Source organism: Sesamum indicum, linkage group LG5 (assembly GCF_000512975.1).
Source record: "Sesamum indicum cultivar Zhongzhi No. 13 linkage group LG5, S_indicum_v1.0, whole genome shotgun sequence".
In the NCBI taxonomy this organism is placed as follows: domain Eukaryota; kingdom Viridiplantae; phylum Streptophyta; class Magnoliopsida; order Lamiales; family Pedaliaceae; genus Sesamum; species Sesamum indicum.
In genome coordinates this window covers 15,668,173-15,685,086 of record NC_026149.1, presented here as the reverse complement: position 1 = coordinate 15,685,086, position 16,914 = coordinate 15,668,173, and the positions used below count along the sequence as shown (strand labels likewise).

The 16,914-nt window shown below is 42.5% G+C and overlaps 1 protein-coding gene across 1 annotated transcript; it reads left to right on the top strand.

Annotated features, from left to right (window-relative positions):
- Nucleotides 6,854-8,770, top strand: LOC105162782. Its single transcript, XM_011080903.1, has one exon. It carries the CDS (start codon nucleotides 6,854-6,856, stop codon nucleotides 8,768-8,770), a length of 1,917 nt encoding a protein of 638 aa, XP_011079205.1.

Sequence of the window (16,914 nt, the reverse complement as noted above, 5' to 3'; positions counted from 1 at the left end):
AGCTCCTCGCAGATCACAAAGACCTACTAGACCTCCTGCTTGGCTTAATGATTTCCACTGCAACTCCTCCTCCACTTCTATCCTTCACCCTTCTAATGTTGCAGCCTCACACATTGATTTTTTAGCTGCATTATCCACTGTTCAGGAACCTAGTTGCTATAAACATGCGCAGGGCTGCAAGGAGTGGGAGGATGCCATGAGACAAGAGCTTCAGGCTCTTGAGGACAATGACACATGGGAGGTTGTTGATTTACCGAAGGGGAAGAAGGCTATAGGCTGCAAATGGGTCTATAAGGTGAAACTCAAAGCTGATGGCAGTGTGGATCGTTATAAGGCACGCTTGGTTGCTAAAGGATACAACCAAGTGGAAGGGGTCGACTACATTGACAGGTTCTCTCTTGTGGCCAAAGCAGTCACGGTTCGTACTTTTCTTGCTGTTGCTTCCAGTTTTAATTGGCCTATCCATCAAGTTGACATTAACAATGCGTTTCTTCACGGTTATCTTGATGAAGTTATATACATGCATGCTCCTGATGGTTATTCTATTGCCCTTAATAAAGTTTGCAAGCTGAAACGTTCTCTCTATGGCTTGAAACAAGCCTCTCGGCAATGGAATTTGGAGTTCACCACTAAACTGATTGCTTTTGGATTTACTCAGTCTCCACATGACCACTGCCTATTCACAAAACAGACTACAGCAGGTTTGATTGCTTTGATTGTTTATGTCGACGATGTTTTGATTACTTGTTCTTTAGTTTCAAAGATTACAGAGGTTAAACAATATTTGCACAAGATGTTCACAATCAAGGATCTTGGCCCTGCCAAATATTTTCTCGGCCTCGAAATTGCCTGTTCATCTGCGGGTACCAAAAATTACTCAGCACAAATTTATTCGAGACATCATTCTTGACTCCGGACTTTCCTCTGCTCGCCCTGCACTCTCTCCATTGCCCACAGGTCTGAAACTCTCTGCTCATGATTCTCCGGTTCTTGCTGATCCTGAGCCTTACAGAAGATTGGTGGGACGTCTTCTTTATCTGTCCTTCACATGCCCTGATATTGCCTTTGGAGCACAGCAACTCAGTCAGTTTGTCCAAGCTCCATGTTCTGTTCACATGAATGCTGCACTTCACCTCGTGCGCTACCTGAAGAGTTGTCCAGAGCGTGGCCTTTTCTTTCCTGTCTCCAATTCCCTATCCCTTACTGCCTATTGCGATGCGGATTGGGCTGGTTGTGTGGATTGACGTCATTCTCTTACTGGTTACTGTGTATTTTTGGGGAAGTCTTTAATCTCTTGGAAGTCCAAGAAGCAGACCACGGTTGCTCGTTCGACTGCAGAAGCGGAGTATCGTAGCCTTGGCTCCACAGTCTGTGAATTGTTATGGATTTCTTACTTATTACATGATCTGTAGGTTTCAGTCCCTCTTCCCATCTCTCTGTATTGCGACAATCAGGCTGCACTGCACATTGTCGCCAATCCCGTCTTCCACGAGCGCACGAAGCACCTTGAGATCGACTGTCACATCGTTCGTGAGAAGTATAAAGCTGGTTTTGTCCTCCCTCTACATATTTCGAGCTCCAATCAACTTGCCGATATTTTTACGAAGTCTCTCTCTGGCCATCAGTTTTCCAATCTCCTACCAAGATGGGTTTGCTTTCTTTTCCCAAGGTCCATCTTGAGGGGGGATGAAGAAAGTTGAAGATGTGTGCTGCTGCAGTAATGAAGATCACCATGTTACAGATGATGAAGAACAAGAAGCCTGTTCTCAGTAACATGTTTTGAGTTTTATGTTTTCTCCTTGTCGCATTTCTACTTAAACACATTGACGTGTCACTTGAGTAGTTGGTTAGCTGTTAAGTTAGTTTTAGTCGTTAGTCAGTTCTTCTTTCTTCTTCTTCCTCTGTTTTTTACTGCTATTTAAACTGGGAGTTTGCAACTGTAAAGGATTGATTTTTCTTTTTCAATCTATGAAAAGAGAGTTGTTCTCCTTCATACTACTGATTGTTATTCTATGGATTTCTTGAGCTTTTTCTACACCTGCATAATACAATCAGTCTGAGGATGGATAAAGAAAATGCTGTTTTTAGAAACGAAATGGTACTTAGAATCCATTAAGATACATATTATATATTTATTGCGCTATGTACAATCCAAATGTGACATAATTTAAACTAAAATCATAAAGCAACATTGATCCCAATTTTCAATACTTACCTAATTTTGATATCTTCAGAAACCAAAAGGTGAAATAGTTTTATATTAAGTTAATCTCAAGTGGCTTATCCTGAAAATCTTTTGAAATACACATGACAGATTTCAAATACACAGAAAGTTATTCTACCCTGACCCCCATTTTCATTTTAAAAAGTCCATTTTCAAAATGCGTTTCTTCCAAGCTTTGGGAGTGTGTAAACCAAAAACTATCACATCAACAATCCCAGAAATAGGTTCACTTTCACATTAACTGACCAAATACTTTGATTTCCTCACATTTGCTAGCACATCCTATTTGCAATTCAGTTGACAAATTCTCTTAACTATGGAAATTAAACTGAACTTAGCTTAAAACATTTGAACCTCGAATTACGCGAGAAACTAATTCACAAATTGGCATCATATTCAATTTGTCAGAAGACCCAAAAAGTAATAGCTATAAACACATTTCGCTTCGCAACTTCCTGTGCACAGCGTTTCCGCTCCTCAATCTTAGAGCCTCCTACAATGGATCCAAATACAGCTCCACCTGTCTATACGTCAGCACTTAGTGTATGCAAAAATAAGCTTCTAAACAATTCATGAGGCACAAGTCAACCAAAGATTTCACCAATATCATGGAATATGTATCAGTTTCCTTAATTGCAGATGAGACCCAGTCAATGTTTAGCATGAACCACTCTCACAGCCTTTTTAATCACAAAAAAGTTATATCAAGAAGAAGAATTACCTCTCTAATGGTCACTTAATTTTTTAGTGTAAACATATAAGTCATTTGATGGGTATACACATGTCACCCTGCAAAAAGACCGATTTGCCCTTCATTAAGGGTATTACAGTCGTTACGCGATTAGGATCCGCGTGTTTTTTAGCGGGCGGGTCGCGGAGGACCCGACCCGGATCGCACAGACTGACCGAAGACCTGGACAATGACAGCCATACGATCAGAACACACACCGATAGGATAAGGCCCTGTGGCCCAGTACTCGACGTACAACTGTGTTCTATAAATAGACCCCGATACGCCATAAATGAGGTAACTGTTACGCATTAATTGAGCTCGAACTTTGAGATCGCATACATTTCACTCGATCAACCTAACTTGAGCGTTGGAGGGTCATTGTCGGGGACGTGCCCGACGAGCTCACGGTTCGTGTTTTATTCTCAGGGATCCCAAAATCTGGTTCGGAAGAGTTAGTCCATCTATAGTGAGATCGTCTCAGGAGATCGCTAATTTCGACCCGGATCATCATTATACACGTAACCACAATAATGTAAAAATAGAATCGAACCCATCTTTGTATGAAGTCAAATTTGCCTATGCATGCATGTTTTGAAGTGTAGACATGACAAAAATCTTACAAAGAGAGGGGCTGGAGAGAGGCGGCATGTAGCACAGCACATGGAAGGCTAGCTTTGGAAAAATGGTGTATCATTTCTATTCCCATATACTTGTATGGAAAAAGTATTATTTTAGTTCGTTAAATATGTCTAATTTTAATTTTAGTCCGATAACTATGTTCATTTTTGTTTAGGTCCAGTAACTTACGAAATTGCTTACTTTTTGTCCTCTAGCAGATTTTCCGAAAATTTTACCCCTATGAGTGCATATGGACTAAACTGCCTTTCAAAAGTTGAATAGGGGTAAAATTGTTTAAAAATCTGTCAGAGGACTAAAAGTAACCAATTTCGAAATTACTGAACCTAAAAAAAATAGATATAGTTATCAGACTAAAATTAAAATTAGGCATACTTAGCGAACTAAAATAATACTTTTCCCTACTTGTATGAATGAAAAAGTATATGACAGTTAAGACCTTGTGCAAAATTTCCTTTATTACCCACTAATATTTTAATGGGGATACAGAATAATTTTGATGGTTTTGTTTCTTGGTTACTAGCAAAGTACAAAATGCATGTGGCCAGACTGAAAAACTCTAACATACTTAATAACACGAACCATTGAATATTTCAGATCAAACAAACCACATCCAATAGTGGTCTGTATTGTACAAATTGCTTACTGCTTGCAAAAGAAGATAAAAAGTAATAATTAAACTTGGTGCATCCGCCGGCGTGTATAGACAGATTTTGAAACTGGAAATTGCACAGTAATATATAATTTAAGAAGATATTGGTCAATGTCAAAGAAATCCCTGTTTTGTTTAAGGGTATCGTGGTATATTAGCTTCACTTAGGGAAAATCAAACTTTCACACCATTAATGCGTTTGAAGTGGTATCTATTCCCCAAACTCACGTTGTGCCTTACTCAACATTTTTGCATGATATTGTTAACATAACTAGCTTATGATTCAATCAAGAAAAGTATAAGCTAACGTAAATATAACCATAGTTAAATGTTGAGTTACTAAACTGATTGCATGTATGCACTTTCTCAGCATTTTTTAAGGTTTTCTATTGGAAATGAAACATAATCCAGATCCAGATAAAACAATTTCTATCAGAAAAGAAAGGAGAAATGTATAAAGAAAGAAAGTAGCGCGTAAATTGGTAACAACATTTGGAATCCCCTACGTCTTTGCTGTAAGCAGCAAGGAATGCTTTTCGGTGCACTAAACCCGATGTTGTTTATGCTTTTTTAGCATAACAACAGATGTCAAGTGTGCACCGACGAGGCAACAAACTGTTGTTGAAGGTTTATCTTTAATACCTGAATAAGGATTGAAGAGGAGCCCTTGAACCACATTAATGGAGTGTTGATTCTAGATTGGTATAGAGATATTAGCTTCCGTGATCATATGAATAATATTTAATCTCGAAAGAAACGTACATCGAGATTTATGATAATATGGTAATATTAAAAAGGTTCCAAGTGAATACCACAAGGAACCATATCATGGAAAATTAAATATATGGCAACCTTTAAAAGTTATATTAGAAAACGGTTAGGACCGAAAAACAATACCCCATTGTTGGATGTGCTACCTAGCATAGCCACACCTGTAGTCACCTTGGAGGATGACAATTGGGCTATGGCACAAGGTAAAAGGCTCGAGATCTCATCATAGGTCTAAAAAAAAATCTTAGACACCTTCATCTGCTTGGAGCGATCATACAAAGATATTACGTGCGGTTGGACCGCGGGACATCGGCAGATTCAAAACTAGACCTATAAGACCTAGCAGGTATCACTGATTGCTCATAATCAGTTTAATCTGAAAATATGAGTAATTGGGTTTAAAACCAAGTGGGAGATTGTTGGAATAGGTGACCAAAGCCAATTAGATTGGGGAACATGAGAACCATTCAAGCAAATTTATTTAAACAATGTTGTCCCGACGAATATGGTAAGTATTCATCTTTGGCACACATTTTCATTGTGCTTACCAAATTACGTCAAGCACGCTTTGACTTCATAACAGATGCCCATAGACCACTATAACAACCGTGTAACAGTTGGGTCGTGCATTAGATGGGGATTATGAAATCAACTGCCCAGAGTTGGTTTGAAATACTCCAAGTCGAGGATCTCGAGAATGGACATTGAGTGCCCTATGAAGACTTGTATTAAGAGTCACATTCATTTGATAAGTATCGTATTTCATCCGCGGCGGATGTTAGATGCCTCTGCGATCTTTGTGGGTTGATTGGCTAGGTGTCGAATCGATTGAATTGACTCACGAGAATCATCATATGGAAGCCCTAGAGGCTTGATTGTTATAACTCAAATTCCCGGCTCCAATAGTACGGGAGTAGTCCTTAGATTTGAGGAATCATGGCAGTCGCATGCATACGATGATTGTATCTTTGGTTTATGCGAGAGGTGACTATATCACAGACACGATCATCATAAGCCTTATCCAATACGATCGGAGTATGTAGTGAGGACGGTGAGTTCCAACAAGATGATCCGTCCCCTGTCAGAATATGACAGAGTTATTGAAAGAATCGGTATGGCCGGTAACAGGGCGAAAGTGTGAAATAAAGAATTATTTAAAACGAATCAAAGGGGTGTTCCCTTTGAAATTCCCGAAAGCATAATAATAAATAAATAAACATACTAGACAAGTGGTTAGAGGATGAAACAAAAAGCATAGAAACAAAACATGAAACTTTACCTTTTGTTTCTATCGTTAAACAACAACGTGCATTGTTCCCTTTATGTTCTCCCGTTCACTTTAGAATTTAAATTAGAACCCCTTTAATTTGACCACATGACACTAAGGAAGTGATTGGGGTAAATTACTCTCCCACATGAAAGGGGGTAAAATCCCACTAATTATTCCCTAGGAGAAATTTATGGATGCTACGATCATGGGATTATCCAATTAAGCTATAAATTGGGGTGCGAAAATAAAGCAAGAATGCCATATATCCGCACTTACCCAGTTCTACGCATGGACGGGGATCATACATAAAGTAGGCAAAAGGCTCTTAACTGGGTAACGTTCATTTTTCTTAAGAACTAAATTATTCATCATATCCTTCTCAGGCAAATTATACTGACTTGAGCGTCGGAGAGCCTTCGTCGGGAAACCTCCCGACTGGCTTAACCCGTCTTTTGTGTTCTCAGGAGTTGTCTCGAAGCTCGAATCGGGGATCGAAGTCACATATTGCGACCTAGTCTTGAAGAGAAGGCTTTTGGACAGTTCATTTGGCGCCGTCTGTGGGAAACAATGGTTTTGGAGAACATGGAAGGCGAATCAGGCAGAAATATCCTGGGATTGGATACAACAATGGGGACTACAGACCCCATCATTCAGTTGACGAAGCTGGAGCTACAGCAATTGATGGAAGAAGCAGGAAGGAAAGCTATCGTGGCATACAAACGAAGGACCACCACACCCGTTGAAAGAGGTGGTACGCGGAGGAAACTATTCGAGGAAAGAGAGCCAGAAAAGACACTGGGAACAGGCAGAAAGGATCAGAACAAACGCCTACCCTCGGAGGTGGGTTCGAGTAGTAGAGAGAAGAGCCAAGCTAGGGGACCTGCGATCTCGCGTGCGGAGGTCGAAAGTGTATCGAGGCAGATCGTCAATCTGGGGAGGCAAATTGACGAACTAAAAAAAAGGGGAGAGATCGTGTCTCAACATAGAAACTCGCCATTCTGCAACCAAATTCTAACAGAGACCGTACCACCGAACTTCAGGATGCCAGATCTCACTAAATATGATGGAACAAAAGATCCATTAGAACATTTAGCGGCATTTGATATGGTGATGAACCTTTATGGACAACCAGGCCCAATTAATGCTAAATTATTTGTTACCACTCTGACAGGTAAAGCCCAGGAATGGTTCGTCACTCTACCGCCGGGGAGCATCGAGTCACACGAGCAGCTCACGCAAAAATTTGCTTTCCACTTTGCCAGCAAACGGAAGCAGAAAAGGTCTGCTACCCACCTATTCACCATCAGACAACAAGACAATGAAGCACTAAAAAGTTTCATGGGACGTTTCAACAATGGGACGCTGGAAGTGCCGAATTTAAGAATCGACATGATGGTAAGCATCCTGATCCATGGGCTGAAAAAGGGAGCATTTGCATCTGCATTAGCGCGCGACCCCCCGTCGGATATCGAGCAACTCATGAACATGGCCCAGAAGTACATAGACGAAGAAGAAATGAATGCCTTGAAGGATGGCGAATGGAGATCCGATGAGGGAAGAGGTCGCAGGATTTATGATAAGGAGGATCGACGATCGAGGCACGAACGGAACAGAGAACAATACCAGCGTAAATACCAAAAATATACACCCCTCAACACAACGAGGGCGAAGGCACTGCTTATGCTAGAAAGAAAAGACGTGCTCAGATGGCCAAAACCCACAAGGGCAACCCCAGCTAGAAAAAATTCACATAAGTATTGCAGATTCCACCGGGAACGAGGCCACGATACTGACGAATGTTACCAACTTAAAGACGAAATAGAGCATCTCATCCGCCAGGGATACTTCAAGGATCTGATAGCAAGAAATTATCAGGATGAAAGTCGCAAAAGCAGATCGCGGAGCCGAGAAAGGCGAGCAGGAAACGGTATGGGTGCAGGGCATAATGCTCGCGAAGACGCCCCTGTGAAAGGGGTTATTCACTCGATAGCTGGAGGACCTGACGAAGGATACTCAAAGCGAGCAAGGAAGAAGATCGAACGAAGGATGGCTATGATCACCGATCGACAGATCATGAACGTATCACCAGAAGTGGACATTACCTTCGGGGCTCAAGACTTGAAAGAAAAGATGGGAGACGACAACGACCCAATGGTAATCAAAATGGACATCGCCAACTTCACGGTCCATAAAGTTCTGGTGGACAATGGGAGCTCAGCAGATATTATCCTCCGAGAAGTATTGACCAAAATGGGCCTAGGTGATACCAGACTAGGCCCCGTGAGGTCACCACTGGTCGGCTTCGGAGGAGGCGAAGTGGATTCATTGGGAACAATCGAGTTACCCGTTTCCATTGGTGACGAACCGAGGAGGAGAACACTAATGGTAAAATTTCTCGTGGTTGAAACTCCTTTCGCTTATAATGTTATCTTGGGTAGACCAGGTTTAAACACTAATGGGCCATCGTATCTACCTACCACCTGAGGATGAAGTTTCCCACCCCTGCCGGAATAGGAGAGGTTGCCTGCGACCAGAAGGAGGCTCGACGATGCTATAATCTTTCCATGAAGAAAGAGACTGTGGATAGGAAAAGGAAATTTGAAGAATCACTAGTGAACAAGAGTGAGGAGAGAATAACACCTATCAATGAACACAAAGAGATCGAGCTAGTTCCAGGGGATGCGTCGAAAACTACGAAAATAGGTTCAAAGTTGGAAAGAGGACTCGAAACAATGATGATTACCTTTTTGCGCAGCAACCTTGACATGTTCGCATGGAGCCCGTCAGATTTCAAAGGAATCAACCCAGAAATCATCGTACATCGGCTGAACATAAACCCCAGCGTCCGACCGGTCCAGCAGAAGAAGAGAGCATTTGGGATCGAAAAGAACCGTATCATCCAAGCAGAGGTAGATAAACTACTGGGAGCTGGGTACATATCTGAAGTCCATTATACGGAATGGTTATCGAACGTAGTAGTCGTACCGAAGGCATCTGGGAAATGGAGGATGTGCACCGACTTCACGGACTTGAATAAAACATGCCCAAAAGACCCATACCCGTTGCCCAGGATAGACCAATTAGTTGACGCAACAGCAGGATTTGAATTGTTTTCGATGATGGACGCGTATCAGGGCTACCACCAAATCCATATGGCAAAAGAGGATCGCATCAAAACGTCGTTCGTAACTGAGCAAGGTATATTCTGTTATAACGTAATGCCGTTTGGTCTAAAAAATGCAGGTGCGACATACCAAAGGCTCGTGAATAAAATGTTCGAAAAACAAATTGGGTCAACAATGGAGGTCTATGTCGACGACATGATGGTCAAAAGTCAGCGACCGGAAATGCACATGCGCGATCTCGGTACAGCTTTTGCTATAATGAGGGCGTATGGAATGAAACTCAACCCCACAAAATGCACCTTTGGAGTTGGAGGAGGGAAGTTCTTAGGCTACATGGTGAGTAGTCGAGGAATTGAAGCGATCCTGAAAAGATTGCAGCGATCCTCGGGCTAAAGTCGCCAAGCTCGATAAAAGACGTCCAGAAGTTAACTGGTAAGATCGCATCCCTCAGTAGATTTATTTCTAAATCCGCAGATAGGAATTTACCTTTCTTTAAAGTATTGAGAAAACCAAAAAACTTTGAATGGACGGATGAATGCGAGCAAGCGTTCAACCAACTCAAGGATTACCTGAGAAAACCGCCATTGTTGGTGAATCCTCGAGTGGAGGATACTTTGTTTTTATATCTGGCTGTATCCGAGCACGCAGTAAGTTCGGCCCTGGTAAGGGAAGAGAACAAGATCCAGAATCCAGTCTACTACGTCAGCAAGATGTTGCAAGGGGCCGAATTAAGATACAGCATGATCGAAAAATTGGTCCTCGCGTTAGTTGTTACAGCACGAAGATTGAGGCCATATTTTCAGTCGCATAAAATCGTAGTATTGACGAACCAACCACTCAAGAACATTCTATCTCGACCAGAGGTTTCGGGTCGCTTGGTGAAGTGGGCGATAGAGTTGGGGGAACATGACATTGATTACCAGGCTAGGACTTCTGAAAAAGGCCAGATCCTGGCAGATTTTGTGATCGAAATGTCAAACGAGAACGCACCGAAGAATGAATCATGGATGCTACACGTGGATGGATCGTCGAACGCTAGTAATGGCGGTGCCGAAATTCTGATACAAGGACCCAAAGGGATAGAGATAGAGGTAGCTGCGAGATTGTCGTTCCAAGCAACTAACAATGAGGCGGAGTATGAAGCGTTGATCCTGGGGTTAGAACTAGCCCACGAGGTGGGAGCAAGAAACTTAGAAGTATACACGGATTCCCAATTGGTGGCAATGCAGGTCGAAGGGCGTTATGAAGCAAAAGAGCGAACCATGACCTTGTACCTCAAGAAAACTAAATCATGGATGGAAAGATTCGAGAAATGTACTGTCCAGCAGATACCAAGAGAAGAAAATGACAGAGCGGACTCTCTATCCAAATTTGGAGCGTTATTGTCCAGTGTAAAAAGTCGCAGTATCACAATAATGATAAAGGAGAAACCGGCTATCTTCGAGACGATAGATATAAAGGCCGTAAAACAACCCTGTACGTGGAAGGATGAACTGATGACGTTTCTTAGCAAAGGAATCTTGCCGGAGAGCCCAGCGCGTGCGAGAAGTATAAAGCTGAAAGCAACAAGGTTCACTATGATCGAGTCAGAACTGTATAAAAGAACGCACGAGGGACCACTTCTCAAATGTTTAAACCATGAGCAGGCAGAATATGTCTTGAGAGAAATTCACGAAGGCAGTTGCGGAAACCATTCGGGGGCAAGGTCGCTGGCACTGAAGGTCACCAGGCAAGGGTACTTCTGGCCCACCTTGATGAAAGATGCGAAGGCACTAGTGCGGAAATGTGAGAGCTGCCAAAAGTTTTCTTCCCGTATACTCGTCCCTGCCACGCCCCTAGAACCAGTGCAGATCTCATGTCCATTCGATCAGTGGGGGATCGATATATTAGGACCCCTACCTCCCACCAAGGCACAGAAAAAATTTATAATACTCGCGGTCGAGTATTTCTCGAAATGGGTCGAAGCCGAAGCGGTGGCTAGGATATCAGAGAAAGAGATGATTAACTTCATTTGAAAAAATATTATCTGTCGGTTTGGAATTCCTAGGATACTAATTTCGGATAACGGCACACAATTTCAGGGTAAGGAAATCACGAATTGGTTGAAAGAGTTAAAAATCCAGCAGAATTTCACATCGGTCGGTCATCCTCAGTCGAACGTGCAAACGGAGGTGACCAACAGAACTGTCATGCAATACTTAAAAACCAGGATCAAGTCGAAGGGATCATGGGACGAAGAACTTCCAGGTGTCCTGTGGGCATATAGGACGACCCCGAGGTCGTCTACAGGTGAGACCCCTTTTTGTTTGGTTTACGGTTCTGAAGCTATCATTCCTGCAGAAATCGGCGAGGAGACTCAAAGGATCGCGCAATACGACCCGGGTGAGAACGACCAGGCGAGGGCTTTCGACTTAACCATAGTAGAAGAAAAAAGAGACGCAGCATACGCTAAAATACTCCACCACAAAACCTTGATGATGAGGCAGTACAACAAAAGGTTGCGACCGAGAGAACTCCAAATAGGTGATTTGGTCCTTAAGAAAGTGGAAGTCTCAAAACATGTAGGAAAGCTCGATCCTGAATGGGAAGGACCGTTCAAGGTAATCGAAATCCGAAGAAAGGGGTCATATGTTCTACAAGACACCAATGGTCGGAATCTTCCTCGACCTTGGAATATTCGAAATTTGAGGAAATTTTACGCCTGAAAAAGGCCAAGTTGCAGGAGCCAGAGAAAAGCCGTGCAAAGATGCAGCAGAATAAATTATGGATGCCTGAAAAAGGCTAAATAATGTAATAGCTTAGTGCGATCGCGTCGGTTACCTGAAAAAGGTTAAATAAAACCTATGATTGTAGGCATATAATCGTGTTTACTTAAATGATCGTCTATTTTCGATCGCACCGGTTACCTGAAAAAGGTTAAATAAAACTTAGGATCGTAGGAATACGATCATGTTTACTTCCAAAACAAGTCGAATAACAAAGCGCAATTATCGAAAGCAACATGTATTAAGACCTGAAAGGCCATGGGTTCCACAATTACAAATGAAGCTCGAATATGCAAAACGAGTCTGAAATTTTACATGTTCTCGATTTCATTCAATAAAACAGCAAATTCGTCCTCACCGACAGGGGGATCATCTTCCTCAGGGAAGGGTTGCATATTTCCATCTACACCCGGATCTAGCTTGGACAAATCAAAATTAGGGACATATCCATGTAAAGTTGATACCTGAGCCTTACATCGCTCAAAATCTTGTACAAGATAGTCTGCTGCTCTGATCTCTAAAGCAGTGTCGAAGGCAGGAGCTTTGAGGAAATCGCGAGCGCCCTGAATACGGGCCTCACGAAGGCGAGTCGCAAAATCATCCGAGTTCAAAAAGTCTTCGCGACCTTCTACCTTGCCAGCCGATCGACCAGCCGCAAAACCTGCCTCTCGACCTAGCTCAGTAGCTTTCGATATTTCAGAAGCCATCTTCTCCTCTAACTCCTTAACTCGGGATTCCAAGATCGCACGTTGAGTTTCCGAGCTCTCCGCCCGAGCTGTAACTTCACCGAGTTTAGTCCGCATATCAGCGTTCGCACGTTCAGACGCAAGCTGGTTTCGTCGGAACCCAGCACACTTTAAAGAGATGCTACGGACAAAGTTGGCAGTCTGAAAAAGAAAAATACGAATTAGGGGAAAGCCAGTAGGAAGACGGGCAATAACGAAATAATACCTGAATGAGAGAATGAGCAGCATGTTCCTCCAATCGGGTAAAAGGGCTCTGAATCAAAGCTGCTTGATCGAAAGGCAGGCAGGTCGCGTTATATAGTTCCCATGATTCTTGACCAGAGTGGGACCCCAGCACCGAGCTATTAGGTGATACATTCCAGTCAGGGACAAATTTCTCCCCAACACGCGCGGCCATAGGATGATTGGGAGCCCTGAGATCCTCGCGGGCCTTACGCCAGCATTCCGAAATATCGCTTAGCATTTCTAAGCCTCTACGATCACCAGGAGCAGCGGATACTGACGAACTCGCGACCAGAGGTTGAGTACGAGCCCTTGTGTTGGATCCCATGGGGCTCTTGTCCCTTCGCCGTCGGCGAGTAATCAGACCACCCGGTTCGGATTCGTCCGTGCGAGAGCGGTCGGGCGACCCAGACCCCGGTTGAGCAGCTCGAAGGCGTGTGCGCGATCGGATATCTTCACTTCCTACCTCGATCGGAGGGCTCCTAGGTCTCGAACTCTCCGGTATCATAGGATCCTCGACCGGACGAGATGTCGCGGATGAAGGCGCAGCCGGTGTAACCACTGCTGCATTCGATTGAGCTCGGATAGCTCGAATCCGTTTAGTGAGGCGAGCCTGGCCAACCATGTCGTCTACAGTTCAAAGAAGGAGGAGGGTTAGTAAATTCTACGACCTTCAAAAATTTGAAGCAAAAGAGAAATCTTTCACCTAAAGAGCCCTCAACCGGAATAGGAGCAGGAGAAAGATGCGCGAGTCGGAGGACTTCCTCCATCAAGATTTTCTTCGGGTCGTATCGGTAAGAGGAGAGACTCCTAATTAGATCATCTTCTAACCCTCCCCCTTCGACCACGGGCTTGGGCTTCTCTAACACCCAATCACAGCAAAAGGGCCACCCTCGACCAGGTGGAGGTCGAACAAAAATGAACCTTTTTTTCCAAGGACCTACATTGGAGGTAAGGGGGGCTAGAAACCTACATTCTTTACGAGCGGACAAATAGAAAAAACCACTATCTGCTGATCTCGCTGATGCAGTGAAGGAATACAAAGACCAGAAATTGTCGAAACTGGGCTCGTAACGGTGAACCCTCATTATGATGATGAAAATGATTATATGGCGGATCGAATTTGGCGAAAGTTGCATAGGGCACAATTCTAGACGCCTAAGGATTTGGGAAACATAAGGGGCACGAGGCAACCTCAAACCTGCATCAAAATGGTTTAGAGACAGAGAACAAAAACCCCGAGGCGGGCGATGCATACGATCGGTAGGGGCAGGGATAACGATCTCGAAACTCGGAGGAATATGATATTTTTCACGTATCAGATGAACCTGCTGTCTAACCGTACTGACTATATTCTCCCAAGGTTTAAACTCAGAAGCAGCATCGGGGGTACCATCAGAGCCCGACACAGCGCGAGGGGGGTTACGCGATACACGCCTTAACCTAACCCTAGACGGACCCTCATTGGGCGTATCGGACTCGATCCTACGGGAAATGGGGGGAGGAGAAGAATGAGAACCAGAATCAAAACTTGAGGAAGGCATTGTACCTGGAGAAGCAGGAGGTCGATGTCTGAATAATCGAGGGTAAGCAGGAGCAATGACTTGAGGAAGAAGATGCCGGTAAAAACCCCATTTGAAATATGTATCGATATATATGGGGAAAAGTGAGTTTCAAATTCAAAACTAGCCACACATTGAGCGACATGTGGCATCAGGTACCCGAAGAGGCACAACATCCCTGACACGTGGCTCACCATATCCGAGGTCATTAATGCCCACGAAATTGTTCGAGTTCTACACGCAACTTAATATCGCGTCCAGAACTCCGGGGACTGATGATTGGGGTAAATTACTCTCCCACATGAAAGGGGGTAAAATCCCACTAATTATTCCCTAGGAGAAATTTATGGATGCTACGATCATGGGATTATCCAATTAAGCTATAAATTGGGGTGCGAAAATAAAGCAAGAATGCCATATATCCGCACTTACCCAGTTCTACGCATGGACGGGGATCATACATAAAGTAGGCAAAAGGCTCTTAACCGGGTAACGTTCATTTTTCTTAAGAACTAAATTATTCATCATATCCTTCTCAGGCAAATTATACTGACTTGAGCGTCGGAGAGCCTTCGTCGGGAAACCTCCCGACTGGCTTAACCCGTCTTTTGTGTTCTCAGGAGTTGTCTCGAAGCTCGAATCGGGGATCAAAGTCACATATTGCGACCTAGTCTCGAAGAGAAGGCTTTTGGACAGTTCAGGAAGAGATATAATTCTTTTTCTATTGCTAGATAGAACGAAGAACAAGAAGAAAAACAACTCCAAACTAATACTATTGATTAGTGCTTTTGGAATATTTTATGTGTTTAATTGAATCCAATTCAATATAGAACAAAAAGGAGAACATTTTTGGAGAGAAAAGAGAGCAAATTTTCGTGGCTTACCTTGGTTATACATGATATGTTTGCAGGTTTGTATATTATATGCAATTGAATTCAAAATTCAAATAACTACCAAGTTTGCCGTTGGGGCAACCGATACACACATATGCATATAACCTTCAACTATGATGAAATAACCACTCCATTATCTTCATCATGGTGAGGAGTTTCAACTCATTAACTTGCTCGAACCTCCCTCAAATGGGTTTGGACTTCAAGTATGGACCGGGCTTGATTTAATCAAATTAAATTAAGTCCAACCAAAGTCCATTGCACAATAATTAATTAAATTATTTTTACTCCAATTAAGTCCAAAGATTTATTTAATCCAATTAAATTAATCTAACCCCAAACTGTAATTAATTGATCCAATCAATTAATTAAGCCAAACCAAATAAATTAATCCAATTAATTTAAAGGTGTTAAGCCCAAAATTAATTAATTCAATTAATTAATTCTTGATCCATCAATCAAATAGATTATTAAATAAATGATCCAATCATTTATATATTTTTCTTGAATTAATTTAATCCAATTAAATTAATTCGTTTCTTCTCGAATTAATTTCAAATTAATTCCACCAATTCCATAGTGATTTCTACATGACTCTTTAGGTTCACCCTCAACTAGACTTGAGAATCGTGTCCAACACAAATAATTAATTAAATCTAATTTAATTAATTTTCAATTAATCTTTAATCAGAAATACCCATCACGATGGGTGGTCGTCTAACAACGGTCCATGGCATTACAGGCTAAGTGAATATTGGCGTGAATATTTAGGCTCTCGAGTTCCATACAAGGTACGTTCCTTCCATCTACCATCTCCCAGTCTTATTTTAGGGCATGAAATTGGAAGTTGGTTCCCATTCTGGACCAGGCAACTATGCTGAATATTTGAGATGCGTTTACTCTATTGATCGACAAAGAAAACCATTTTCTACTCAACCAGTTGTTATGACAATAAACTTAGAGAGTCTGAACCATCTCAGAGTGGATAGGGGATATATCCATCATATACTGATAGGGGATGGATTCTATCTTGAAGTCCACCATCCTCCATACATAATCCGACTACACTGGATAAGGCTTATAATGACCACATTAAAGACAAAGTCATCCATCAGATCCAAGATATAGCCATCATATGCATGTGACTCCCATGATTCCTCAAGTCCAAGGACTAATCCCATACTATCGGAGCCGAGAATACTAGTCCGACCAAGCCTCCAAGGCCTCCATATGACAATTTTCGTGAGTCAATTCAATCAATTAACAACCTTGTAAATCAATTCATTAAAATTGCAAAAACATCCCAAGTCCTTCG

What these genes read in the sequence shown, in the direction of transcription:
- LOC105162782 (XM_011080903.1), top strand. Translation starts at nt 6,854, where the DNA reads ATGGTTTTGGAGAACATGGAAGGCGAATCAGGCAGAAATATCCTGGGA.